This window comes from Rhincodon typus, chromosome 10 (assembly GCF_021869965.1).
Source record: "Rhincodon typus isolate 14 chromosome 10, sRhiTyp1.1, whole genome shotgun sequence".
Lineage (NCBI taxonomy): Eukaryota > Metazoa > Chordata > Chondrichthyes > Orectolobiformes > Rhincodontidae > Rhincodon > Rhincodon typus.
In genome coordinates, this window is record NC_063341.1 from 30,295,720 (window position 1) to 30,322,019 (window position 26,300).

At 40.0% G+C, this 26,300-nt stretch overlaps 2 protein-coding genes across 3 annotated transcripts in view; one reads left to right on the top strand and one right to left on the bottom strand.

Moving 5' to 3' along the window:
• Positions 1 to 12,180, top strand: part of raver2 (ribonucleoprotein, PTB-binding 2) — a 108,376-nt gene extending 96,196 nt beyond the window's left edge. For both annotated transcript variants that reach the window (XR_007263015.1, XM_048601734.1), the window contains one exon: positions 11,988 to 12,180. Coding sequence is in view for 1 of the 2 variants with exons in the window: in XM_048601734.1 (XP_048457691.1) it covers positions 11,988 to 12,014 (27 nt within the window). In the remaining variant the exon portion in view is untranslated. The remainder of the gene's footprint in view (positions 1 to 11,987) is intronic.
• Positions 4,771 to 26,300, bottom strand: part of jak1 (Janus kinase 1) — a 112,824-nt gene continuing 91,294 nt past the window's right edge. The window contains exons 14-24 of the mRNA XM_020518719.2: positions 21,304 to 21,437; positions 18,937 to 19,072; positions 17,519 to 17,670; positions 15,336 to 15,489; positions 14,691 to 14,785; positions 13,170 to 13,362; positions 10,297 to 10,421; positions 8,839 to 9,011; positions 7,136 to 7,253; positions 6,933 to 7,043; positions 4,771 to 6,171 (exon numbers count right to left, since the gene is read on the bottom strand). Of these exons, the coding sequence (XP_020374308.1) occupies positions 6,070 to 6,171; positions 6,933 to 7,043; positions 7,136 to 7,253; positions 8,839 to 9,011; positions 10,297 to 10,421; positions 13,170 to 13,362; positions 14,691 to 14,785; positions 15,336 to 15,489; positions 17,519 to 17,670; positions 18,937 to 19,072; positions 21,304 to 21,437 (1,493 nt within the window). The 3' untranslated portion in view covers positions 4,771 to 6,069. The remainder of the gene's footprint in view (positions 6,172 to 6,932; positions 7,044 to 7,135; positions 7,254 to 8,838; positions 9,012 to 10,296; positions 10,422 to 13,169; positions 13,363 to 14,690; positions 14,786 to 15,335; positions 15,490 to 17,518; positions 17,671 to 18,936; positions 19,073 to 21,303; positions 21,438 to 26,300) is intronic.

Genomic DNA, 26,300 nt, shown 5'->3' on the forward strand with positions numbered 1-26,300 from the left:
CCATTTTTCTGAGCTCTGCAGTTGCTCTGGGACTGAAGTCTTTCAACATATTGGAGATAGCAAGAACGGCAGATGCTGGAGTTAGTCAATACAGTGTGGAGCTGGAGAAACACAGGTCAGGCAGCATCAGAGGAGCAGGACTGATGAAGGGTGCTCTGATGCTGCCTGACCTGCGTTCCTCCAACTCGGCACCGCATTGACTCTTTCAACATATTGCTGGCCTCCTTTCAGAGACATTGTGAGCCTTACTTTTTGGCTCCCTGGTCTGCCTAATTTGCCCTTGAATGCTGAGTCTGGAATCACAAAGGCTGGATGGCACATTTCCTTCCCTAAAGGGCATTGCCAAAAAAAATCTGGTTTTTTAAATCATAAATGTTAGTCACTTTTATTGGGACTGATAATCCAAATGTGGGCTTGGAAAATGGCATTTGAGTTTAATATTAAAAAGATCTGGAATTAAAAGCCAGTCTAGTGGCAAACCCAAGATTAATTGAGTGCAAAATTTTGATGTGAATATACAAACTGTTATAGCTCCATTGGCTTTATCAAAGTCAAGATTCAAAACTCCGAACATTAAGATCAAAATTGCAGACAAACTGGAGTTAATGCAGGAAACTTCAGGCTGCTGCAGCAGAAGCCAAGCTTGATGTGATTAAGGTGAATGCACAGTCTTGGTGATTAGTGTCACCTGATGTGTGAGCAACAAGGAGTTGGATTGGTGATGTGTACTGACTAAAACTTAGCACAATGGCTTTGATTTTGTTAGTATTGGATTGGAAAAAGCCAGTACAACTTGTACAGGTCTAAATAATGCAGGATGAAAATCAAAGTGGAGAATATTGAATTATCATCATAGGAAGCCATAATCAAACTGTAATCCTCTAACTAAGATCATATTTGAACTGTTTTGTCTACTTGTTTAAGATCAAAGCAGAAGACATTTGCGCAGAGACAATGATTGAGTCATTTTTAGTTATGAATACTGTAAAGACTGGAAAGATTTGAAAATGTACATTTGGACACATTGCTAAATTGCATGAAGTGAATGAAGACAAACTTAAGACTAACCTAAAGTTGTTCTTCCATGAATGATGTTTGCAACAGCATCTTGGATGGAGTAATAAAAGTACAATCCCTGAAGTTATTGAAGAATAAAATTAAATGGACTTCACTAACTACCCGTTTCATAGTGTGTAGTGGAGTAGTCACAACAGCTGGGCATTTAAATTGAGCCAATAGTGACAAGAAAAATTATTAGGTCCTTAGTGAAAACCCAATCAATGTCCTTTTCAAGGAAATCTGATGCCCTGTCTAGGCTATATATGCCACCATACTTTTGGCTCTGTGGTTCTCTGTTGCCTCTCCTTGAAAATGACCTTGTCAGATACTCAGCTGTATAAATCTCTATGAAAAGATTAGAATGAAGTCGGAGGCAGAAGTTATAGTGAGCTGAACTGTAGGACAGTACAGTAGCTGAGTAGTTAGCGCAGCTGCCTCACTGCCAGGGACCCAGGTTAAATTTCAGCCTTGGCTGATTATGTGGTGTGTGCATCTTCTCCCCATGTCTGTGTGGGCATCTGCTGAGTTCTCCAGTTTCCTCCTCCAGTCCAAAGATGTGCAGGTTAAGCAGCTTGGCCATGCTAAATGACCCCCTAGTGTCCAGGGATGTGCAGTCTAAGTGGCTTAGCCATGGTAAAAATGTGGCTTTACGGGCATAGGGTGGCTCTTTCCACACTAGGGATTCAATGAACTGCCACTACGAGCTCTCTTTTACTATCAGTAAAGAGAGCATGACTAAAATTGGGAGAGCTGCCCCACAGCCTAGACAAGGAATAGATTGACTGATGCAGAAATAGACTTGACACAAATTGGGGAGGTAAAGTTCTGTCTCCAGAGAGAACATTTTCCCAAAGTGCAGCATAGCACTACCATCATATGAAAATAGGGAAATGTTCAGAACTGAGAGCCATGCAAACTGGATATCCGTGAGACATTCTGATCATGCAACAACAAAATTATATTGTCAACCTTCCCACTACCATTATGCCAGGGGAACAAGCACTTTTTCAATGGGGAGTGTAAGAGAGTATGCCAGGAACCGTACTAATTACATCTTAAAAATAAATTGCCAACTTGGTGACATTACAATATAGAAATACTTATGCTAAATAGTGAGTGTAACATGCAGGAGAGAGCTAAATGCTCTCTCAACTAAGCCACAGAACAAAGTTCTGGCATCCTACCACATCCAGTTAAGGTTCATTGGTCATCCAATGACCACTCTTGCTCTTAGTTTTCTGGTATTCGATGTTTCTTGTTTTTCCAGAGCTAACAATTTAAATACGGTTTGCACCAAAAAATATAAAATGAGGAATTAAGGGTTTTTAAAAACATTAAACAATAAACTGCTATATAGCCAGAAATGGTTTGGAATGTACCACAATACTTTTGAGGAAACAGATTTATAAGATTTGAAACTGTACTTTCATAGAGATTATAACCATATGCTAATGTTTCTGCTTTTAAAATTTGATTTTTAAACATGTAACAATCTCATGGGTATAATATCAGATTCTATGTATTGGCTTTATTTTGTACACTAAAATATTTGAACTGTCAAATTACATATTTAATTAAACCACCTCCATTCTTGCTGCACATAGGACCCACCGTTTTAATTTGGTGTATGCTTTTAATAAAGATGTTAGGATCTCTGCTAGTGAATGCCATCTAATGTTGATTTGTATATTCCACGTAAGCAACTGCTAAGGCTGTGTTAAACTGATTGCTCTTACCAAAATCTTTTGAGTCTCATGAAACAAGTATTGTGGATGCTGGAGATCTGAAATCAAACAGTATTGGAAAAACGCAGCAGGTCTGGCCACACGTGGACACAGTGTGTTAATATTTTGAGTCCGATATGCTTCAGAAGAGGCAGGATTTTAAGGTAGTGGAAGAAAGCTTAATTTGTTTGCTTGTGTAAGGTTTTATGATCACCTGCTGAATTAACCAGACAGACAATCTGGTAGTTTTATCAGTTGATCCAGAAATAATAATTATAAAAATTATTATAAAAAAAGTGATCATTAATATATTTGAGAACATCATTCCCATTTAGCTTTTCGGCCTTAAACTTTATTTCCAGAAGGTAAATGTTGCCCAAGTCCACACAGCCACTCTTAACACCTCCTCACCACCACTCTCTCCCCCTCCCCCTGCCAACCAACCAAGGTCCTATGAAGGTTACCTTTGGAAAACAATGGTAGATAACTTCAGTTCAACAAAGGTGACTTTGGAAGGTCTGGAAATTACTATTTTGGTTGTCTTGCTGTCTGTAATCTCTGCCCCACAGAGATGGGCAATCATTTGGTCAAATAAGGCCCTACTCAAGTCAGCTTTGTCTTCAGAATTCACTAGGATCTTTCTACCGTGAGCAGGACATGGCCACCTGGTGACCATAATGTGGAGGTGCCAGTTTTGGACTGGGGTGGATGAGGTCCGAAGTCACAAGACACAGGGTTTATTTGAAAACACAAGCTTTTGGAGCCTTCGTCCTCCAAGCGTTAGTGAGATAGGTAATATCAGACACAAATTTTATAAGTAAAATATCAAAAAGGTTCATCCCAATCAATAGTGTGACCCTTTGATCTTTTACTTATAAATTCTACCCCTCTCACTAACACCTGAAGGAGGACTGAGGTTCTGAAAGCATATGTTTTCAAATTAACCTGGTGACCAGTCAGCAGGTTTTTTTTTGGCCGGGGGGGGGGGGGGGGGGAGGAGATGGAGAAAGAGGAGGAAAGAGAACGTGGGTGCAATCAAACTTTCGGCTCCCCCCATTAACAGCCATTGAGGTCAGATCACAGTTTATCCTTCTGATCACTACAGAGCATTTCTCCTCACTGGCTCAGTGATACTGACGGCCATGCAGAGCTATAGGTCTCCTGCCTCAGGAACCCACCATCTTTAATTGGATGACAAATCCACAGATGGCCTCTTAATGTTACCCTCCAGAAGATTCCCACTCTTTGGGGGAAAAAAAAAGCACAATTTCCATTCTGTCAGGTATCCCACTTGGTTAGACAGTGAAGATTGGAGTATATTTTGCTGACATGAAGATGGCCAGTGTATGTTTTCCCAAAGTCACTTGCCTGTCTATTGGTTACCCACAGCTCATATGAAATTGTTGACCTCATTTACCAAGAAACTATGAATTACCTCCTTTGAGCACCACGTGTAGTGAATCAGTTTTTTTCCCCCTCAAACAGTTCAATATCTTAGTTCTTGTTACATAGTTCCAACCAGTTTCTGTGTATGTTAGGTCTCTGTGCCACCTAGTGGTGGGATTGTCAATAAATGCAGCCAATAGAGAAACCCAACTGTAATAGAGTCAAACAGAATGGAAACAGACCTTTTGGTCCAACCAGTCCATGCCAACCATAATCCCAAACTAAACTAGTCCCACCTGCTTAAATTTGCCCTATCAAACTCCAGATATTACTTAATTATGTACTTATCTAAATGTCTTTGACTTGCTTTGATTTATTATTGTACATGAATTTAGGTACAGTGAAAAGTTTTGTTTGGCAATGATTGTTTGAAGAGTGTGCATGTGTGTCTGCAATATTACAACAGTCCCTGGAAACAACTCAGTTATTATATTCTTGGGTAAGATACTGAAATGATCACACAAACAACTGTACCATTAACAGAAGAGGACAAAATAAGATCAACAACCAAACAAACGAAGTATTTGTTCATGCCAAGAAAGATAGTTTAAAACTTTAATTCTACTTGAAGGCTACAATGAATAAAAGCATTAAACTTTATGTTACAAAAATTAAACACTTGGCAGAAAAATTAATGCATTAAAGTTATTTTCTTCCTCAGGTGCTGGTTGCCTGAATTCTGAAAGGTGGTGGGTGGTGGGGAAGAAAAGTGGAGACACACGTCAACAGGGAAAGAGTGCAAAATTAGTGGGAATATCAAGGGCAGCGGTTGTGCTAAATAAAAATTTCTAGAGAAATTTTTAAAAATGCCTACATAAAATATCATCTTTAAAGTTATACAGATTTCCTTGGAAGTTTTTAAAATCATTTAAAATAATTAGGTTAATGAGCATAAAAGAAATTTCACAGTATACCCCATGCTTCTCACAGCCAAGAAAATTCCAAGTTCAATGCACGTGTTGAGCTGTCTGTTTTCAACGATGCTCACTACAATTGATTCAGCATTAGGAAGATAATTTAATTTTAAAATGTTCCTGCACATGATCACTATTCTTTGTACCCACCCCTTCTCTCGTGTGGAAGCAGAACTGCATTTATACACTTTGGTTACTGGCCAGATTACCAAATAAAGTCTTTGACAGTAACTGACTCTATTCTAAGTCAGTGTATTCATAGGAGGAGAAAATATGTAAGAAAGGCATCTGTTTGATGTTACAGTGCTTTTTGCAGTAATCTTAGTACCTGAAATGAGGAATCATGCCAGCGGCCAGCTGAACATAATGGCCCAACTGGTGCACTGGATGCTAGTTCGCATCCTTCCCAAAATGAAATGATTCCCTTATTTGCAGGAAATCCAAACTCTTGTATGGATCTGCTAAAGTTGAACCACACATTTCTGAAGCCTATTCCCCCTACCTCTACACTATGGTGTTTGTTTTAAGCAACCAAGATTATCTGCACCATTTCAGAAAATTACATCCAAACTTATGAAAATACAAATTCCAGCTATTTACAAAATAAAATTTATGTAAATTTGTTGCTAGAGAAATATAGAAATCTGACCTGCAAGGTTTAAAAGGACCAGTAAAGTACGTTTACATTATTAGATGAAACTTGATGACTTAGACCACTGGATAAATTTGAAGTTGACTTCACAAGGGCATTGCTACATCTTGGAATAGTGCCTTCTATAAATTTCCAGTAAAAATAAAACATTAATAATGAACTTCTACCTTATCCTTCTTTATAACAAGGTTACCTTTTTTAAAAAGGTAACCTTGAGTTTGTCTTGCATTGATCATATTCTGTATTTCTCCAGCATCCATTGCTTTTTTAAAATTCACATATTCTGTAGCAATGACTCAAATACATTTGTGAGATTTTTAAAAGTGGTTCTGTTGCTTGGACTGTGTTCCCAACACCTCTTCATATGATAGTAAATCTAAGAAAAGTAAGATAACAAAAGGAAGTTAGAAACTTTCTGGATGAAAACTGAATATCATCTTCCTTTTGAACCAAGAACTCAGACACAATAATCAAGCTGATACTTGAGTGCTTCAGTGATAGAACCAAAGATGCTGTCTTTCAGCTTAGGCACTAAATAGAAATCTCAGATATGGCAGATCCCATGTCACTATTTAAGAACAATTAAGGGAGTTTTCCTGGTGTTTGCCAGGACTTCTCTTTCAGCTAATTACAATAAAAACAGTTTAGCTGATTATTTGCTTTTTTGCTGTTACGGAAACTGGTTATTTGCCAGTTGGCCATTATTTGTCTACGGCAATGTGTACATGACTGTTATGCTTGCAGAGAGCATAGGTACAACAGGCCGATCTTTCAAAACATTGGTTATAAATATTCTGGGTAGAGATCAGCATTTGTTTCTCATCTTTCATGACCAAAAAGGAAGGCCAATAATAATTGATCTCAGAGTGGTAGCATGAGCACCAACATAGCAACAAAATGACAGGTATTTCCTACAAGTTACTGATTCTCTTTTATAATGAGCCACAGACAATACGATATTACATTTTCTGTTATGTATTATAATGAGACACAGACAATAAGACATTTTCTGTTATGTATTATTTGATGTTGCTCAATTGTAAGTTTTTTCTCCACAATAATGGTATTGAAATATATAAGCTAAAATTAGTTCAGACTGGAGTACTGTGTCAATAATAAAGTTTACATTAGTTTTACCTCATCAGGGCAATTAACTGGACAGGGCAAACGCTTGCCTTCTTCTAGTACCCGAACAAGCCTTGTGACAGTCATCTGACCTTGAGTTGGACCAATCAATTTCAGGAACATCTGAGAAAATGAAAACAATATACAATTTCAGAGATGCTTATGGACATGGGTAATTCATAAATGGAAATGCTGGTGGACATGCAGTCACTTACATTCATTGGACTATAATCAGACTCGCAGCATGTTAGCAGTTCATACAAAGTAACACCAAAGGACCACACGTCTGAAGCAATGTAGAACTTGCAATGAATCAAACATTCAGGTGCGTACCTACAGAAACAAATCCAAGAATTGTATTGAGTCATTCACATGGCTAGGAGAGCACCTTTGATACCCTAGAAATCTGTACTTTAAAAATTAAAAATAGAAATCATCAAAAACATGCCTATTGCTTTTCAAAGTATGGGATGTTCATACTAGACTATGGAACATTGTCCTTTCACTTTGATCACTAACTGTTAAAAACAGGTATTTCTAGGCTAGAGTAGTCAGTGACATTATCTCTAGTTTCCCCCACTGTCCACTCTGTACCATCGCCCCACTCAAACCATATTTCTTTATTTTTTCTTCCAACTATAAAAGCCATAGTAGATTGTTGGTTAGAGATGGCTTTATGGCTATATCTTGTGTAGCAGTCATTGCTTGCTCAATACTTCTGTGGCTAAATACCACTGAATATTAGCTGTTCACATATCCTTTTTTCTGCATGTGGATAATATGGGTAACAAGGAACCCTGTTGCCCATCAGGTTGCTCACTGACATCTTGCCCCGTTGTTATAAGAGTCTACAAGTTGCATGATACAGATGTGCACTGCATTTTGCCTGATATGACATATGATCCTCAGATGGCTAGATAGGTTTAAAAAAGTTTCATGACCCAGTAATCAATGAGAATGGCCCCATTGTTGTTCACGTTGTTCTACCGCAGATGGATTAGGGTTAGGCTACAGTTGTATGACAATCCCTAAGAAAAGCAAGTGTTTGGCAATGCATGGGAGGAAGGGACAGGAAATAAAAATGGGCCTCCTTTGCTAAGTAAAGGAAGGATTGTGGGTTAGTATGTAGCTTCTGAATGAGAAGCTCTAGATTCAAGTTCTTCCCCGAGTTGTTAGCCATGGAAGAGGCGGGATGAAAATCCTGTGTGGTTGATTACAAGGCATTATCATTGCCTCTGGGGGAGTTTTGGAAGAGTGGCATTGATATTGGAAGTGGTTGTCTGGCTGAACACAGAGGATAACAAGTTAGTCACCCTTTGAGTTATTTCCTGACATCAACCAGATGTCTGATTCAGGACAACGAAGTACCCATCATGCCAGAAGGCCATCAGTAAAACAGTGGCAGCCTCCCATTGACAGGGCAGGAAGACATCACAACCATAGTTGAAAGTCTCTATTCCAAAAGGTATTTGCAACTTTGATGGTGGCATCAACTATCGTGGGGTGGGTGGGGGATGGAGCTGGTGGTTTCCCTCTGATCTCTGAAAGCACTAAACTCATTTGTCCTCCATACCCAACTGATTAGTGGCTGTAGGTACAGGCACTACCCTACCTCCTTCAGCAGCTCTCGTCCTTCTCAGAGGGTCTGCCAATCTTTGCCAGCTGGAAGGCCCCCAGTGACTTAAAATTTGGGAGCCTGCCTTTCAGTCTCAATCAGACAATCAGGTTGCTTCCTTCAAAATCACCTCAGGATTGTATTGCCAAGATTTTAAAGGTCCTGATCAGGCATGATAGTGGAGCCAATTCCAAGACTCTGCCCCAATGTCCAAAAGTCTCTATATCGTGCAGACCATCGGAAAGGGTTACCTGTCAACCCTTCTCAACTCAAGTAGAGAAAAAGGCTAGCTTCAACTCTTACCAAAACACAGGACTGTCCAAATCATCTTGCACTTTATAATAGTCTTTATTCGTCTGGATGGCTTTAGTTAGTCCAAAGTCTCCAATTTTGACCCGGTTTTCGTTTTCAACAAGGACATTTCTTGCAGCTAAATCTCGATGAACATACTGCCGAGATCCCAGATACTCCATTCCCTGAAACAATAATTTGCAACAATCAACATTCCATGTAAATACCATTCCCTTCAAGTAAATACACCATTTAAAGAACTTCTTACATGGCCCTGGTCTCCAGATTTCTCACTGTAATTGGCAGACCCACCCCACCAGTGTTCCTTTCATTTGGTCTCACTCTGAGGTGATTCACCTTACTCATTTTTGTTTCTTTTACTTCCCTTCTCTGCTACCATTTCCCATGGGCTTGTTCTATACATCTCCTCACACATTTCAAAACAAATCATTAGTTCTAAAAATTATCACCAATTCTGTTTCCTTAGCTTATCATCAAGAAGGTCTGCAGATTTATTCCAATGTCCCTGCTATTGGCTGAGTGATATTACAATAGGGAGTTGCATTGTATAATTCTGTGGTTGAATGACTGAAAACAAAAGAGGCTGTGACTGCAGATGAACTAGTGTGTTGACAATCTATGTGTCAGTGAATTGGCAGACCGGAGACAGAATATGCGCACTAAGTGGAAAGAAATAGACAAGTTAACATAACTTCTAAATATGACTTTTGGTCAACAATGTTTATTAAAGATCAAAATGGTTCTCTCCCTCAAGGTAACAGAATGTGATATTGATAAGGAAGTGATTAGCTGATCTTAGCAGGGAGTACTGATGCCAGAAGATCTGTGCTTCTCGTGTATGCGCTTATGTTGAAAAGTGGAAGTGGGGATGCTGGGATGTCAGGATTGAAACAGCTTTTATGATTTCACCACTGAAGCAAAAGAAAGACTTAAAAAAAACAACTTTTACTTTTTAACAATTATAGAAATAACCAGAGTATGAAGTACTGAGTACGCTCAGTGATCAAGCTCTATAAATTATTTATTATATAATTATAAATTATAGTAATGGAAATTTATTCTTTGGTCTAGGTGTAGTCAATGTAGAATCATAGGATCCCTAATGTTCAGACACAGGCCATTTGACCCAACAAGTCTGCACCAACCTCCGAAGAGCATCTCCTCCCCTCCACCCCAGCCCAATCGCCATAACCCCATATTGTTACCATGGCTGAGCCATCTACCCTACACATTTTTGGACTGAGGGAGTAAGATGGAGCACCCATGTAGAAGCAGGGAGAACATGCAAACTCTACACACACATTTGCCCAAAGACTGGAATCAAACCCAGGTCCCTAGCACTGTGAGGCAGCAGCACTAACCACTGAGCCACCGTGCCTGTAATCCGTGTTCTTCACTAAAAGGAACAAAGTTTGTGCTGCTGTACAATTTGGTACACAATCAGTTTACCTTACAAATCTGCAGTGCATATCGAATTTGGCTTTTTAAAGAAACTTTCTGTTTGTGTCGTGGAAGGTATTCTTTCAAGCTTCCAGCAGGAAGATATTCCATGATCAGCTTCATCCCCCTTCCACCTGGAACAGATCAGACAGAGGAAAATGTAGTTTTAAAACTACTGAATTTGTAGGAAACCATACAAGAAAAGGCAATGTGGCCCACTAAATCTGATCATTCAGCAGATCCTATGCAATCCTATCCGACAATGGTTTCACCAAAGTAAATCAAAGGGGGATTTTACAACTTATATTACATGTTCTTGACTTCTGTAGTCTTCCATAGAATAATTTACTGTACCAGCTTAACAGGAAATCAAATACAGTTCAAGGCTGTTTTATAAATCTTCCCGTATTCCAAAATTACTTCCTTTTGCTTCTTCGGAACTTGAATTCTTTGAGGGGGTGTACATTTTATTGGCTTCTAACACAATGTTTAAGTGGCCATTGATTGGTACCTCATGATATCAAACACAGATTTGTAACCATTCACTTGAACGTCCACCAGTGTCTGGTCAGCCTCAACTACTGCCAAACCAGCAGAGTGCCAAGTTGTAATAAAAACAGAATTCTAGATGACAGGTCACAGACCTGAAACATTAACTCGGTTTCTCCATGGATGCCACCTGTTTACCCAGCAATTATCATCTTTTCAGATTTTCATCAGCCACAATATTTTGCTGTAATGCATGTGTGTTAAAGTATGCAATACATGGAAATAGAGTGTGAAATGAAGACAATCACATTGTTACTGTTAACCTGTCTAATTGCCACCAAGTGGAAATTTAAAAATAATCCGTGCGGCTTTTTCATCCTAAATCACTTTGTTGATTTTCTACCATTATAATGCTATATTTTTAAGCAACAATAAAAACTGATTGCACAATCACTTGGCACATCAGAGCACAAAACATATCAACATTGAAAGTCAGGCAGGATCAATATCATCACAATGCTGAATTCCTGTACTGAGGTGTGATGTTGAGCACAAGCCACATGATTGACAAGAGGACGGGATATGCACTTCCTCAGGCACATTTTTCTGAGTAGCATTGACAGAAGTTTAGGAGACCTACTCTCTCAGTCAGTGCATTGTAAAGACTGCGTCTTTTCATTTTCTATTTAAAAAAAAACTAGACTGAAATGAGAAATAACTATTTTAAAACAGGCAGCAGTTCAAGAAAGTTCCTTACCATCACCTCAAAGGCAAGTAGAGACAGGCAATAAAGGGTGGTTGCATTTTTGAAAAGGAAGTAACCTGACTTCCATTGTAAATTGTTCGAACAAGCAAAGATTGAAGTCAGAGTTGCCAACGATTTGGAGCGGAGTGTGCAGCTGCAGCTTTTGCTGGTAACAAGTTCAATGGTCCATGGACTAGTGAGCAGTTACCAATGATAGACCTTTTTGCTTGCTAACAACTGTGAGATTGATTCTCGGGTAACTGAACAGCGTGGAGGCGGGGAGAAGTTAAAGAGGGAGAAGTGTTTGGTTCTTCCCAACTCAGTAGCAGCCTCTTCAAGGTCAAAGCTCACTGTAAACCTGAAGAAAACCGTTGATCATTCTTGCAAGAGTTATAAATTGTGCCTTTTAACTGATAAGTTAGAGATTTTTTACTGACTTAACTGCCTTGCATCTCTTACCAACCAGTGGAAATATCCACAGAAGGATGACTGAAGCAACTTGCTGGCCAAAGGAAGAGTCACAGGATCATCGAAACAACTGAACTTGGAACAAGGACTACTGAACTACTTTTTCTGTTTATTCCCCTCTGTCAATGACCTATTTTACCCTGTTTGTCTGTAAGGGGGTATTTACAAGGGGATTAAAGTTTTAATCACTATTTGCTGGTTTATAATGGTTTACCTTGAGCGAAAGTCGAATTACTTGTAATAAATAATGATTCTTGTTCAGTACAGAAACCTGGTATGCTCTCAACGTAGGTCTAAAACTCAGGTAAATTGGGGAAACTTTGCTTAAAAGTTAAAAATTTTATAATGTATGATGACTTTGGTCTGAATTTCCAGTGTGTTACCCGAGTGAGTTGTAACAGGATGTCTTGGGGAGATTCTATAATGTTTAATAAGATATATATATAATACAGACTAAAGACAGAGGACAGCATGTTTTCAGAAGCAAATAAATCTTCAGTGATTCACTGAATGACTTCACAATCAATGGTTTAAATGATTCCTAACAAAAATCTAGAAACAACAAAAAATTGTATTCCTGTAGCCCCTTTAAAATGGTAAAGGTGAGCCACACATGAAGATATTAGAACAAAAAGGGGTAGGCTTTAAGGAAGAGTGAAGAGGAGAGTTTTAGGGAGGGAATTCCACAGTTTATGACTTAAGCAGCTGATAATGCAGCCACCAATAATCACTGTTGCCAGGAAACAAATTGTAAAAATTCTACCGATTCTCCTGTAGGCAACATCTGCTGCTATAATACAGATCAGCAGTCTGTCAGCGACTGACCAAGTAGCTATTTGTACGTCTAGGAGTTTGGAAACTCAATCAAACTCCATATGAAAATTTCAGGAAGTGTCAGCATATAGCAGTTAGGAACACTGGCTGACATTTCCACTTCCTTAGCATAAAGTCACTAGCACCAATTGTGGAACAATTTCCGAGATTAATTTAGCTAGCTGGATCCAAACTGGTGATTGAACCCAAAAAGTTCTTGGTCTGTAGGTTCATTACTGTGCATGTACTATAATTATCAAGCAAGCATTTAGGAAAGGTCAAGGCAGAATTAATATAAAATCACAATTATTCTTTACAGAATTCATTTCTAAAAAATGAAAGAGAAAATCAAATAATGAGGATTTACCTTCCTCAGTGCATATTCCTTTATACTTCACTATATTTTCATGATAGAGAGTCTTTAGAATTTCAACTTCTCTTTTGAGATCTGCTTTGTGTTCTTCACTGCTATCTGGTTTTAAAGATTTTACAGCAACAAGTTCCCCTGTGTTGTCACCTTCTGGGTCATAGCGACAGAGCTCAACTTTTCCAAAATGGCCCTTTAAAAATTAAAACCAAAAGAACAGCTTTACCAAATCTCCAACTTCAGTGGAAATAAAATGTTTTATTGAACAGTTTATACCAAGACAGAGTGATAGGGGAGCTTCACAGGAAGGCAATCTTGAATTCACATCTCAGCCATCAAATATCCGCTCAGTTTTTGATTAAACATGGAAGATGTGTCAGGCTACCTTTTTCTTTAGATAAAACAATCTCTTTTGAAATTCCCAGTGTTATTCCTTTTTTGTGGTCCTTGCTTCATAGAAGAATGATCTTGGATGAATATTTCTCTATGACAACTGTCAGTGCTGTTTTAATACAGCCAATCTAACAATAAACAAACTCAGATTGCTGGCTCGTGATCCCCACAAAGATATCCACATCAGGGGATTTTAAAAAGTACACTTTTGATCATAGAATATAAATGTCCCAGTCACAAAGAATATGACTTCTGATGCTAAATAATTTAAAATAAGTCAATTAGGTTCAAACTTTACAACAAAGTTAACTGCATATTAAATGACAGTGTTGATAACTTCTAATTATTACAAAGTGTGTGCAATCTGAAAAAAGTCACTGAATTTATCAGGCTCCTTCATTACAATGTGCCACATACAATTCTGTGCTTACTGGATTTTATGCAAATTATCACTTTCCTCCTGGCTCCCAAAATAAGTCAAGCAACACTCCTGAATACCTATCTAACTGTACGTCATATATTACATATTTTTGACTATTGGCTTCCTTTGAAAGACAGTTCCCTGATCTAGTAGTTTCGAACTTAAGTAGGTTTCACATAGCTTTGAATCATTCTGTTAATTACTGCATTTACGTTGACTTTTAATGTTCATCCCATCCAAATATTTAACTATATCTTTCAAAAAAGGAATTATTCAACATTCATTTAAATGAGAGTCTAATCCAAGTTTATTACTGAAGAAAAGTGTAGGTTAATGTTTGTTAATTCACGTTATCACAAACCTGTTAGCATCTACATTACCCGTTATTCATAAAATTTGAAGCAAAAAAAGTCAATACATCAAGACACAATTCACTATATAATAGCGTCATAGTTGTTTTCTTTCCCTATCTGAAAACTTTGGACTGTTTACTCACCTCAGTCTTCCCTTCTACCAAAAAACCCATGGGTATCCAAGTATCAAATTTTGTATAAGCTAATCAATATTTAATTTTTCTCCCCCCAGTTTTGGTCAATCTTGATGATTCTCTGCAGTATGGCCTTTAAAATTTTGCTGATTAATTCAAAAGCAACATTATTTCTTGGTACAGTGTGCTAAAATATGTGCAAATAAACTTAGCTGCTTACCTCACCCAGATCCCGTATCCTTCGAAGGAACCTTTTTTCAAAGTGAGTTGGATCAATTTCTGCCTTTGGTTTTTCTTCTGGAATTATGTTTGGATCTGACCAGAAATATAGAATAAAATCAAAAATAAAAGATCAGGTTGCAGCTTATTGGTTTCCTCTGGTATCTTTATGGCGGCACCAGTAACTGTTTACTGACATAAATCAATCCCAGGCAAAATCCTGTTCAGGTTTCTGCTATGCTGAAACACACAGCAGTGGACAATGACTTGTGTCTGTGCCTGTGATCCCTCCCAAAGGTGAAATGATTACAGTCATACCACTGAGTTAATTACCTGATCAAAGAAAAATAATTCTGTACAGGAACAAGAAAGAACCTAGATATGGAAGATTGGACAATTCTTCCTCCCTCTTCTGCCAGTTCTTTTCTTAAGAAGGAAAAGAACAGAAATCCCATTGAATTTCAGTCAACATCCAAATGCAAGGTAGGGATGAGAGAAGATCCCGAAGCACTTGAAGGGACAGTATTTCAAGACCAAATCAAAAGGGACTCAGATCTGAAAATGTATGCAGTCATATATTGGGTTACAAAGATACACTTCAGACGAGATGCAGAATTTTCTTTCCCCTGCCATTACAGTCTCTTACTCTGTTCTTGCAACTTGTTGATGTCTCTCATGATAGCCCTGAAGAATGGTCGCTCTGGTGGATTGTAGGTCATGCACTGTTGCATTAATTCAGCCAGTTCCTTACAGGATGAGGGGGGGGTGAGTTTACACCGAGTCTCGTAGAACCTCTCTTTCTATATCATAAACAAACAGGAAAATATTATAATAATGTGCGCATTGCATATTTAGGTACAACAAAACATGCAGAATATCACATGGAAAGAGCAGCTCAAAAATGAAATAAAGTGGGTGGGATAGCAATTTTATGGATTGAAATACTGGAAACTGTAGAAGGGAAATTTGAAGAGTTTTTCTTCCTTCTTTTCATGTTGCATAAAATTGTCAAAGTTGTAGTAATCACCAGTGAAAACAATTAAGCCTCCTTTCTAAAAAAAAAAGTATAAGTGCACCCAGTGTCACTGAGCTAAAATCCTGGAACTCTCTTCCTAACAGCTCTATGCGTGTATCTACTGCAAAGACTGCAGCAGTTCAAGAACACAGTTCAAGGGCAATTAGGATTGGACAATAATTGCTGGCCTTCCCAATGCTACCCACAACCCAAGAAGAAATAAGAAAAAATTGAAAAGCCACAGATAAGACTCCATATTATATGCATTAACCGGACTCTTTCCTCCCATCTCATCTTCATGATACTTTCCAGTATGCTGCCCATAAAGTGACATTATTTTCTTTCAAAATTCAATTTTAAAAAGAAAATAAACTGGCCTGTTTGACTTTTTCTAACTGTTAATGAAACGCAAGTGAGCTAATTAGTTAGTTTCAAAATTCACTGACTTTGACAAATGACACAAGAATACAAACTAAAAGGTGCACTTTCAAACTCCATCCCAGTATTGCTCAGTTTCTGATGTTTCTCTAAGGCTACAGCAGGAGCCTAATCAGAACAATATACACTCTAAGTCACTGTCACAGAAATGTATTAAAAAACATGAATTTTACCACAATAAAGCTTTTGAAATGTTTGCTGGTGAATTTTTACCTACAAATGATTCTAAAAAAGACCTTTGATTAAAAATTGCTAGAAGCTGAGAGCAAGAATGTTCCTCAGTATAGGCCAGGACAGAGCAACCCATTTGATTGGCACCACATCCACAAACACCCACCACCGACACTCAATAGCAGAAGTACGTACTATTTACAAGATGCACTGCAGAAATTCAAAGTGCCTTATACTGCACCTTCCAAACCCACAACAGTTCCATTTAGGACAAAGGCAGCAGACACATTGCAACACCACAACCTGCAAGTTCCCCTCCCCTAGGCAATCAACATCCTGACTTGGAAATATATCACGGTTCCTTCACCGTCACTTGGTCAAAATCCTGTAATTCTCTCCCTAAAGGCTTTGTGGATGAACCTCCACTACGTGGACTGTAGCAGTTCAAGAAGCCAACTCACAAACACCTTCTCAAGGGCAACTAGGGGCGGACAATAAATGCTGGGCAGCCACTTTCCATGATTAAATAAAAGAATTGTTGAATGACTTGCACTAACATCTTGAGAAATGATATGCATAGCACATACTCAGACTTCATAATCTAAAGGAGAGGCTGAATCCTCCCCTTTGACAGCATGTGGGGATCCCAATTATCAGCATTTGTTGCCCAATTCAAATTGCTCTGGAGAAGGTGACAGGTGAGCCATCTTTTTGAACCACCGTAGGCCGTAAGATGCAAGTACAGCCATAAGATTGGTAAGAAAGGAGGAATCCCAGAATGTACTGACGGTGAAGGAACAGCAACATAGCTCCAGGGCAGGGTATTGTAATGCTTGGCCGAGAACGTGCAGGTGTTCTGATGAATCTGCTGCCATTGTCCTTTAAGGTGGTAGGAATCACAGCTTTGGAAAGTGCTGTCAAAAGGAGCCTTCGTGAGTTGTTGCAATGCTTCTTGTAGATGGTACACACACCTGTCACTTTGCATCAGTGAAGGAAGTGAATATCCAATCAAATTTAATCTTGTTATTGTGAAAAGTGTTTTTTTACATCTTTACAATCTTATTTTAGACATAACAATTCCAGCTGCTGACAAAAAAAGTGCATTAAAAATGTCAAAAAGCATAGAGAACTTGAAGTCAGCAGTAATATTTCACAATGTCATAACGACAAGAGAGCATGTGGTATGTTACTTATAACTTAACAACCTCTGCCAAACTCCGATCTTTAAGGGGCACTTCTCCATTATAGCAGATGGCCCACAGGGTTGTCCCAAAGCTCCATTTGTCTGCAGCAATACTCAAGTTCTTGGAATCCTCTACACATTCTGGAGCAATCCATGGAACACGCTCAACACGCTCTGGAACAGTAACAAATTTAAAACTATGAAATACATGGAGAATGTGTTCCTACAGATCTCCTTCTTGACTGCAATTAAATGCTTGTAAAATTAAAAATTTTCTTTAAAGATGAGGATTGTTGAATTAGTTGCATCAGGGAATTTGTACTTGAATTTACAGAAAGCATTTGATAAAGTGTCACATCAAAGGTTATTGCAGAAAATATGATCTCATGGTGTAAGAGTAACATAGTCAAAGTTTGGGTAGCTGGCCGAAAGCAGAGAAAAGGCATAAATGGCTCATTATCTAATTGTTAACATGTGACAAGCGGGAGTCCAGCAGGGGTCTGTGGTGGGGTTCCAGCTTGTTACAATCTGAATCAATGACTTGTGGGAAAAGCAAAGGCTTGGTAGCTAAATTTGCAGATGATACAAAGATAGGTAGAAAAAGCAAATTGTGCAGTCAACCTAGGTGTTTGGAGGCAGATGTAGACAGGTTGAGTGAATGGACAAAAATCTGGCAGATGGTGCTTGATGTGGGAAAATGTGAAGTTGTTCACCTTGACAGTTGCACCTCCTAGTCGCGAACCATTTCAACTACCACCACCCCCCCCCCGCCCCCCAATTCCTCAGACGACATGTCCATCCTGGGCCTCCTGCAGTGCCACAACGATGCCACCCGAAGGTTGCAGGAACAGCAACTCATATTCCGCTTGGGAACCCTGCAGCCCAATGGTATCAATGTGGATTTCACAAGTTTCAAAATCTCCCCTCCCTCTACCGCATCCCAAAACCAGTCCAGCTCGTCCCTGCCTCCCTAACCTGTTCTTCCTCCCACCTCAAGCCGCACCTCCATCTCCTACCGACCAACCTCATCCCGCCCCCTTGACCTGTCCGTCCTCCCTGGACTGACCTATCCCCTTCCTAACTCCCCACCTACACTCACCTTTACTGGCTCCATCCCCGCCTCTTCGACCTGTTTGTTTCCTCTCCACCTATCCTCTCCTCTATCCATCTTCTATCCGCCTCCCACTCTCTCCCTATTTATTTCAGAACCCCTTCCCCTCCCCCTTTTCTGATGAAGGGTCTAGGCCCGAAACGTCAGCCTCTCTGCTCCTATGATGCTGTTTGGCCTGCTGTGTTCATCCAGCCCTGCACCTCTATATATTCCTTTCTTTATTTTAGCTAAAAAGATGCCACGTTCCCTCCAGAATACATATCAAGATGCTCAATTTCAATTCTAAAATTGTTAAGTGAGGAAATTTGACGACTTTATGGAAGTAGTACCTTCTCTGGATAGCACTGTTATTGGAACACCTGGGTCACTCAGTTTGATGAACGGGCCTCCATCATTTTCAATTCCTTGCCTCGCCAGCAAAATATTTTTTGTACACACATTGCCATGCACTAAATTCTTGTCCTCCTGTTCACAAAAATGATCGCTGTTAGCTCAACATTGACACTAAAATTGAATGATATCAGCTTATTTCCACATGCATTAACTGGAAGAAAGTATGAAATGAGAAAAGGTTGATAAGTCTATCTGAAGTCTAGCTGTTCGATGTCATAATTCACTCCACAACATCCCAGCAGTAGGAACCATTTCTGGCTTTCAAAGGTATCAAACAACACTAAATAATATCCATCCATCCTCTGTCTCTACTATTTAAGGTTCAATGAAGGGTGTAGGACAGCATGCCAGAAGCAGCATCCAACATACCCAGAAGTGATAAATCAACCTTGTTGAAGCTACAAAACTAGAATACTTGAGCACCAAACAGCATAAGGGACAGGGTTAAGTAATTCCACAACCATGGATCAGATCTAAGCACTGAAACCTTGCCACATCCGGTTATAAATAGTGTTGAACAACTGAACTGCCTCACAGGAGGAAGGAGCTCCACCAATATCCCTATTCTTAATCACAGGGGAGTCTAGCATACCAATCCAAAAGAGAAGGCTGAATTTGCAACAATCTGCACCCAGAAGTGCCGTGCAGATGATCCACCTCAGTGGTCTCCAGAGGTCACCAGCATCATAGATGTCAATCTTCAACAATTCAACTCATTCCATGTGATATCAAGAAATGGATGAAGGCACTAAATACTGCAAAGGTTAAGGGTTCTGAAACATTTGGCCAGCAGTACTGACAACTTGTGTGCCTGAACCTGCTGTACATATAGCCAAGCTGTTCCAGTACAGTTACAACACTGGCACCCACCCAACAATGTAGAAAAATGTCCAGCTAAGTCCTATACACAAAAACCAGAACATATCTAATGCAGTCAAATATTGCCCAATCATTCTACTCTATTTTCAGTAAAATGATGGAAGTGCTATCAACAGTGTGATCGAGCAGCACTCGCTCAGCAGTAACCAACAAGTGTCACTCACTTTGGGTTTCACTGGAGCCACTCAGCTCCTGACAGCATTACCGCCTTAGTTCAAAGCTGTAAAGATGAAAAGAACTCTAGCAGGGAGGTGAGAGTGATTGCCCTTGACGTAAAGGCCACATTTCACTGAGGATAGCAGCAAGAAGCCTTAAGAGTCAATGCGAACCTGGGGAATATTCTGCACTGATTGGAGGCATACCTTGCAGAAAGGGCATTGCTGGAGATCAACCGTCTCAGTTCCAAGACATTTCTGCAGGAATTCTGCAGGAATTCCTCAGGGTAATGTCTTAGGCCCAACCATCTTCAGACGCTTCACATACGGTCAGAAATGGGGATGCTTGCACAATATTCAGCACCATTACCAACTCCTCAGTGAGCAAAGCAGTCCTTGTTCAAATACAACAAGACCTGGACAATATCCAGGTTTGGGCTTACAGCTGGAAAGTAAGATTCATGCCACACAAGTGTCTGGCAATGACCATCTCCAACAAAACAGAATCTGACCATCACCTTTTAACATTCAATGGCAACATCATCATCCTGGGGATTACCACTGACCAGAAACTGAATTGGACTCCCAACATCAATATTGTTGCTACAAGAACAGGTCAGAGACTAAGAATATTGCAGTCCGTAACTCACCTCCTGACTCCCCAAAGCCTGTCCACCATCTACAAGGCATGAGTCAGGAGTATGATGGAGTACTCCCCACTTGCCTGGATGGGTGCAGCTTCAACAACACTTGAGAAGCTTGACACCATTCAGGCCAAAAAACAGTCTACTTGATTGGCACCACATCCATAAACATCCACTCCCTCCACTGCTGGTACTCAGTAGCAGCAATGTGTACTATCTACAAGATGCACTGCACAAATTCACCAAGGATAACTCACAGTTCTGGCTTGGAAATACATCAATATTCCTGCACTGTTACTGAGGCAAAAATTGCAACTTGCTAACAGCATTGTGGGTGTACCTAGATCAAAAGGACTGCAGCAGTTCAAGAAGGCAGCTCAACACCACCTTCTCCACAGCAATTAGGGCTGAGCAATTAATGTGGGCCCAGCCAGTGATGTGTCATCCCATGAATAAATAAACAATAATAGCTTTCTGTCCCAACTATAGATTATACATGAGAAGGAAGTGTCATGTCCTATCAAACACAGGTACTACTGGAATTATTTAGACCATACTTTCCCTTTAGATGTTAGAGCAGTCAAGCAAATAGATGTTTTAACTAAGAAAATGTAGCAAATCTTACCAGATAGCTCAATGCACTCGCCAGCTGTTTCGCAACCAAAAATTTCCAGGGTGAGCTCTTTGAAAGATACTCACTCTTTCGATGCATAAATAAATCAAGTGGTCCAAACTCAACCAATTCTTCAATCATGATATCTACAAAAATGCGAAAAGCCAATGTTATTTTTAATCTCATGGCCATACTGCTCTGTTTGGTCTCCCTATTTATTAGAGAATGAAGCCAACAGACAGCTAAAGGGTTTCAGAGATAGTAGGAACTGCAGATGCTGGAGAATCTGAGATAACAAGGTGTAGAGCTTGATGAACACAGCAGGCCAAGCAGCATCAGAGGAGCAGGAAGGCTGACGTTTCGGGCCTAGACCCTTCTTCAGAAATGCGGGAGGGGAAGGGGGTTCTGCAATAAATAGGGAGAGAGGGGGAGGCAGATAGAAGATGGATAGAGGAGAAGATAGGTGGAGAAGAGACAGATAGGTCAAAGAGGCGGGGATGGAGCCAGTAAAGGTGAGTGTAGGTGGGGAGGTAGGGAGGAGATAGGTCAGTCCAGGGAGGACGGACAGGTCAAGCGGGTGGGATGAGGTTAGTAGGTAGGAGATGGGGGTGGCGCTTGAGGTGGGAGGAGGGGATAGGCGGGAGGAAGGACAGGTTAGGGAGGCGGGGACGAGCTGGGCTGGTTCTGGGATGCGGTAGGGGGAGGGGAGATTTTGAAGCTTGTGAAGTCCACATTGATACCATTGGGCTGCAGGGTTTCCAAGCAGAATATGAGTTGCTGTTCCTGCAACCTTCCATTGTAGACAGATAAAGGTTAAGTTTTATATTTGCACTTAATTCCTAAAGATTTATATGTTCAAGAGTAAAGCTTAGTTCATTATATACATTTTTTAAACAAGAGTGCTAAGTTAATATTTGTTGTATTGTTTAACTATTTTCAATATAGGGAGATGTTGAAGAAGTGATAATGTCACTTGACAAGTAATCCAGCGGTTTATGCTTCTGGTTTGGGGTATGTGTTCAAATCCCAGATTAGCAGCTGGAGGAATGTGAATTCAATCATTAAATCAGGAATTGAAAGCTAGTTTCAGAAATAGTAACCTTGAAACTATCATTGAATGCTGTAAAAACCCATTTTCACCAATATCCTTTTAGGGAAGGAAAACTGCTTTCCTTAGTAAAAACTGAAAGAACTGCGGATGCTGTAAATCAGGAACAAAAACAGAAGTTGCTGAAAAAGCTCAGCAGGTCTGGCAGCATCTGTGAAGAAAAAAATCAGAGTTAACGTTTCGGCTCCTAGTTCTGAGGAAGGGTCACCGGACCCGAAACGTTAACTGCTTTTTTCTTCACAGATGCTGCCAGACCTGCTGAGCTTTTCCAGCAACTGTGTTTTTGAAACTGCTTTCCTTTTCTGGTTTAGCTTACGGGTGACTCCAGAGCCATGGTAATGTGAGTGACTCCAAAATGGTTTCAGTTCAAGGGTAGGAAGGTCTGGGCAACAAATGGCAGCCTTGCATGGTGCAGGCCACCTTTTCCAATTGGATCAGTTTAGAACGGAAAGCTCCAGGCAACTGAATGATAATGGCCCCGACTTTCTGTTGACCAGTCTTTAATCCAGTGTAGGTGGGAGTTGCATAAGGGGACCCCACAGAATCCGATCATAACAGCTCAGAAGCAATTGAAAATTCTATTGGGTTTCATGGAATTAAGTAAAATAGTTACTCGAGAAAAATTAGGCCACTAAATATCTGGTCTAGCTCCGGACTAACTATTAAACTGACCTCATCCATTCCCAATTACACATCCCCTAGACAGTTACACCCCTCAGATACTGACCTGAACCACCAGCCCCCTTACCACCTATGCCCCACTTCCCAATCTGAAACCTCCCTCCCAACAGCACCCTGCCTCCCTTTCCCCTACTAGACCTGATTACTCTCACCCATCCCCAACCTATCGTCAACACTGCATCATTCACCTTGCAGCCTGGCACTCTACTCTCTTCCCACTTGCCATTCAATCCAGCTGCCATGCCACCTATTCCCTTTTCACCTGGCATTCTACCCTGGCACCCTTCCCTCATACTGACCGCAACTATCAAAGTGGCTGCCAGGACCTATAAATTCCAGAATACAGCAGCTGTCTGCTGGCTGAAGGGGGAATGTTGTCTTCCTTTGACAGTTCTATGTGACAGAAGTACTGCTTCACATTTCTGAAGCAACTTTAATCCGAATCTCCTCTGAGAATTGTAGAGCTCTCTTTGGTCATTTTAAAAAGAAGGGGTGGAGAATCTGCATGAGATTGTCACTCCTCAGAAAATCCAGGCCATTGAAACTCTGAACCAAGGTTTCTGTTCCTACAGTGACCATGTGCTCTAACTACCTGAACTGTTGCTGATCTTCCCCACTCCTGCTGCTATGTTTGGGCCCAGAGATCCTGAATGAGAGAACATCCAGTGTCTGTGCGCAAGCTAGACACCTCTGTGACCAGTGGGACTGGAACATAGAAATAAGGAGCAGGAGGAAAGCCATTTGTTTCCTTTGAGCCTGCTGCACCATTCATCATGATCCCTGCTCTCTCACCATACCCTTTGATTCCTTTAGCACTATGAACTACATCTAACTCCTCCTTGAAACTGTTCAATGTTTTGCCCTCGATTGCTTTCTTAGGCAGAGAGTTCCAGAGGCCCACCAGTCTACAGGTAAAGAAATATCTCATCTCAGGCCTAAATGGCCTGCCCAGTATCCTCAGACTGTGATCCCTCGTTCTAGACTGCTAGGTCATCAGGGACATGCATTTACCCTGTCTAGTCCTGTTACAATAAGAGAGGTTTCTATGATATCCACTCTTATTCTTCTAAAGCCCAGTGAATATAGTCCTAGCCAATCTGGTGTTTTCAGATGTCGGTACTGTCATCCCAGGAACTGTCTGCTCAACCTTTGTTGCACTCCTTCCACAGCTCATACATCCTTCCTCAGATAAGGTGATCAAAACTATGTAAAATATTCCAGGTAAAGGACTGAAATGCACTGGTTAACCAGGGAGCCAAATGATAACTTGATGATTTGTATTTTTAAACATAAATTTATATGATTTACTCTCGAGCTTCTGTGAATCTTTATGCCTCTTTAATAAGCTGGGCAGTGCAAACTTTATAAGGTAATGATGATCAATCACTGAAATCAACAAAATCTGTTGCTGTACTGCTCACCTACAGTACAGAAATGGTTTGTCAAGATGGACTGCAATGTGAAGCTAACAAATCATTGTTATAACACTTCTCTTGTTTCACAAACTCTTGAAACCAAACATCGCCTGCTGCTCAAATGTAGGATTTTAAGAGAAAATGGATGTTTTTAATGGGTAAAAAGTTAAGTATGCATCAGCTGATACAGGAACATTTTGAAACAGGCAGTCATCATGACTGCACGGATTGGCTGTATGTTGCTTTTAAAATCAACAGCCAAGTAAGCATAAGCTTAATCCACTTTTTCTTCCAAATTTCAGACCTTCTGTCCTCCAAGTAAAATAAAAGCAAAAATGAAACCAAAATACAGCCGATACTGGAGGTTTCTGAAATAAAAACAAAACAGCCAGAGAAACTCATTAGGTCTATCAGCATCTATGAAAAGAGAAACAGAGCTAATGTTTCGAATCCCGTTTGACACTTCTCTGAAAACCCCATGGGCTCTATTGACAGTCAATTGTAACAGAACAGGTAAGCATTAGATAAACGAACCTCCAAGCTTTTGCTGACTGTTTCAAAGGCAGCTATTTGCATTGAACACAATGTAATTAATAATATAAAGCAGCCAATGTGGTAGAACTTAGCCATCTGATTCTTTTTCTTTCGCTCTTTGGACAGTCTCTGAATTTTAGTTGAGACTAGGTTTTTCCCCTCCCCATCACCAGATTGAAAAGGATACCAAACTCCCAGCCTTGAGGATCATTATACAGTACCCAAGGCAGTTAGCTGTAACAGCTTGATTTGTGTTTAAAAAAAGAGCTGAGAAGATAAGTGCTTCTCTGATACAGTAAAGATCAATGATAAAGAATTGAGTTTAAAATATTAGACCACAGGACTTTGTATACTTTTAAAATTTGAATCTGATTAGTCTACAAGAGTACTGCACTTAGTGCAAAACCTAGTCAGTGCCAGTCTAGGCCTAGAGGTATGCAATTTACAAATCAAACTGTCTACTGACAAAGGTATGTCAATTATTTTGTGTTGCTACATCTCTAAGACCATGAAGTACAATAACTTAAACAATGAAGTGCTGCATCTAAATACATTTGCTGTGATACTTTATAGTGTTGGGGAGGAGGTGCATGTTGTCACACGGTAAAGTGCAGGATGGAGGTCCCTCCGCCATCTTGCCTCCCCCACCATGCCACACTCCCACAACCATTAAATTCCACCCTTCAGCTTTAAAACTTAATTACTTTTCTTATCTCAAAATTTGCTAGGTTGTTCTTGTGGAATGGAACAAGAGGCCATTTGGACATAAAAGTGACCACTTCCTTTTCAAGTCTAGTGCCATAGCTGCAATTTGCAAGCCTCTCTTCTGTTCTGCCACAAGCGTTTATCGCAGCCAAACCACAAAAGAATATTCCCTACATTTCCACTGTGAGATCTGTACATTTCTGCACAGTGACTAACTTCCGCCAAATGAGTGGGAATACCAAGATAGTTCCAATCTTGTCATTCAAACCAAAACCCTATACAATGAATGGGAACATAACTGTAGTGGTCATACTAAAAAACTAGTAATCTGGAATCAGGAGGTCGAATTCCACCATTGTGGCCTATATGCACTTTCTGATTGACAAGAAGTTTAAAATTGCCCTCTGAAATAGTCTACCTAGGTATTAACACCTATTAATACCTTCACCTGTCTGAGAGCGATTAAAAATAAATACTGGCAACAAATACTGGCCTTGCCATCAGTACCTACATGCTGTGAATGAATTTTTTTAAAACCTGGGTCAAGATCTAATACTGTATCAGAG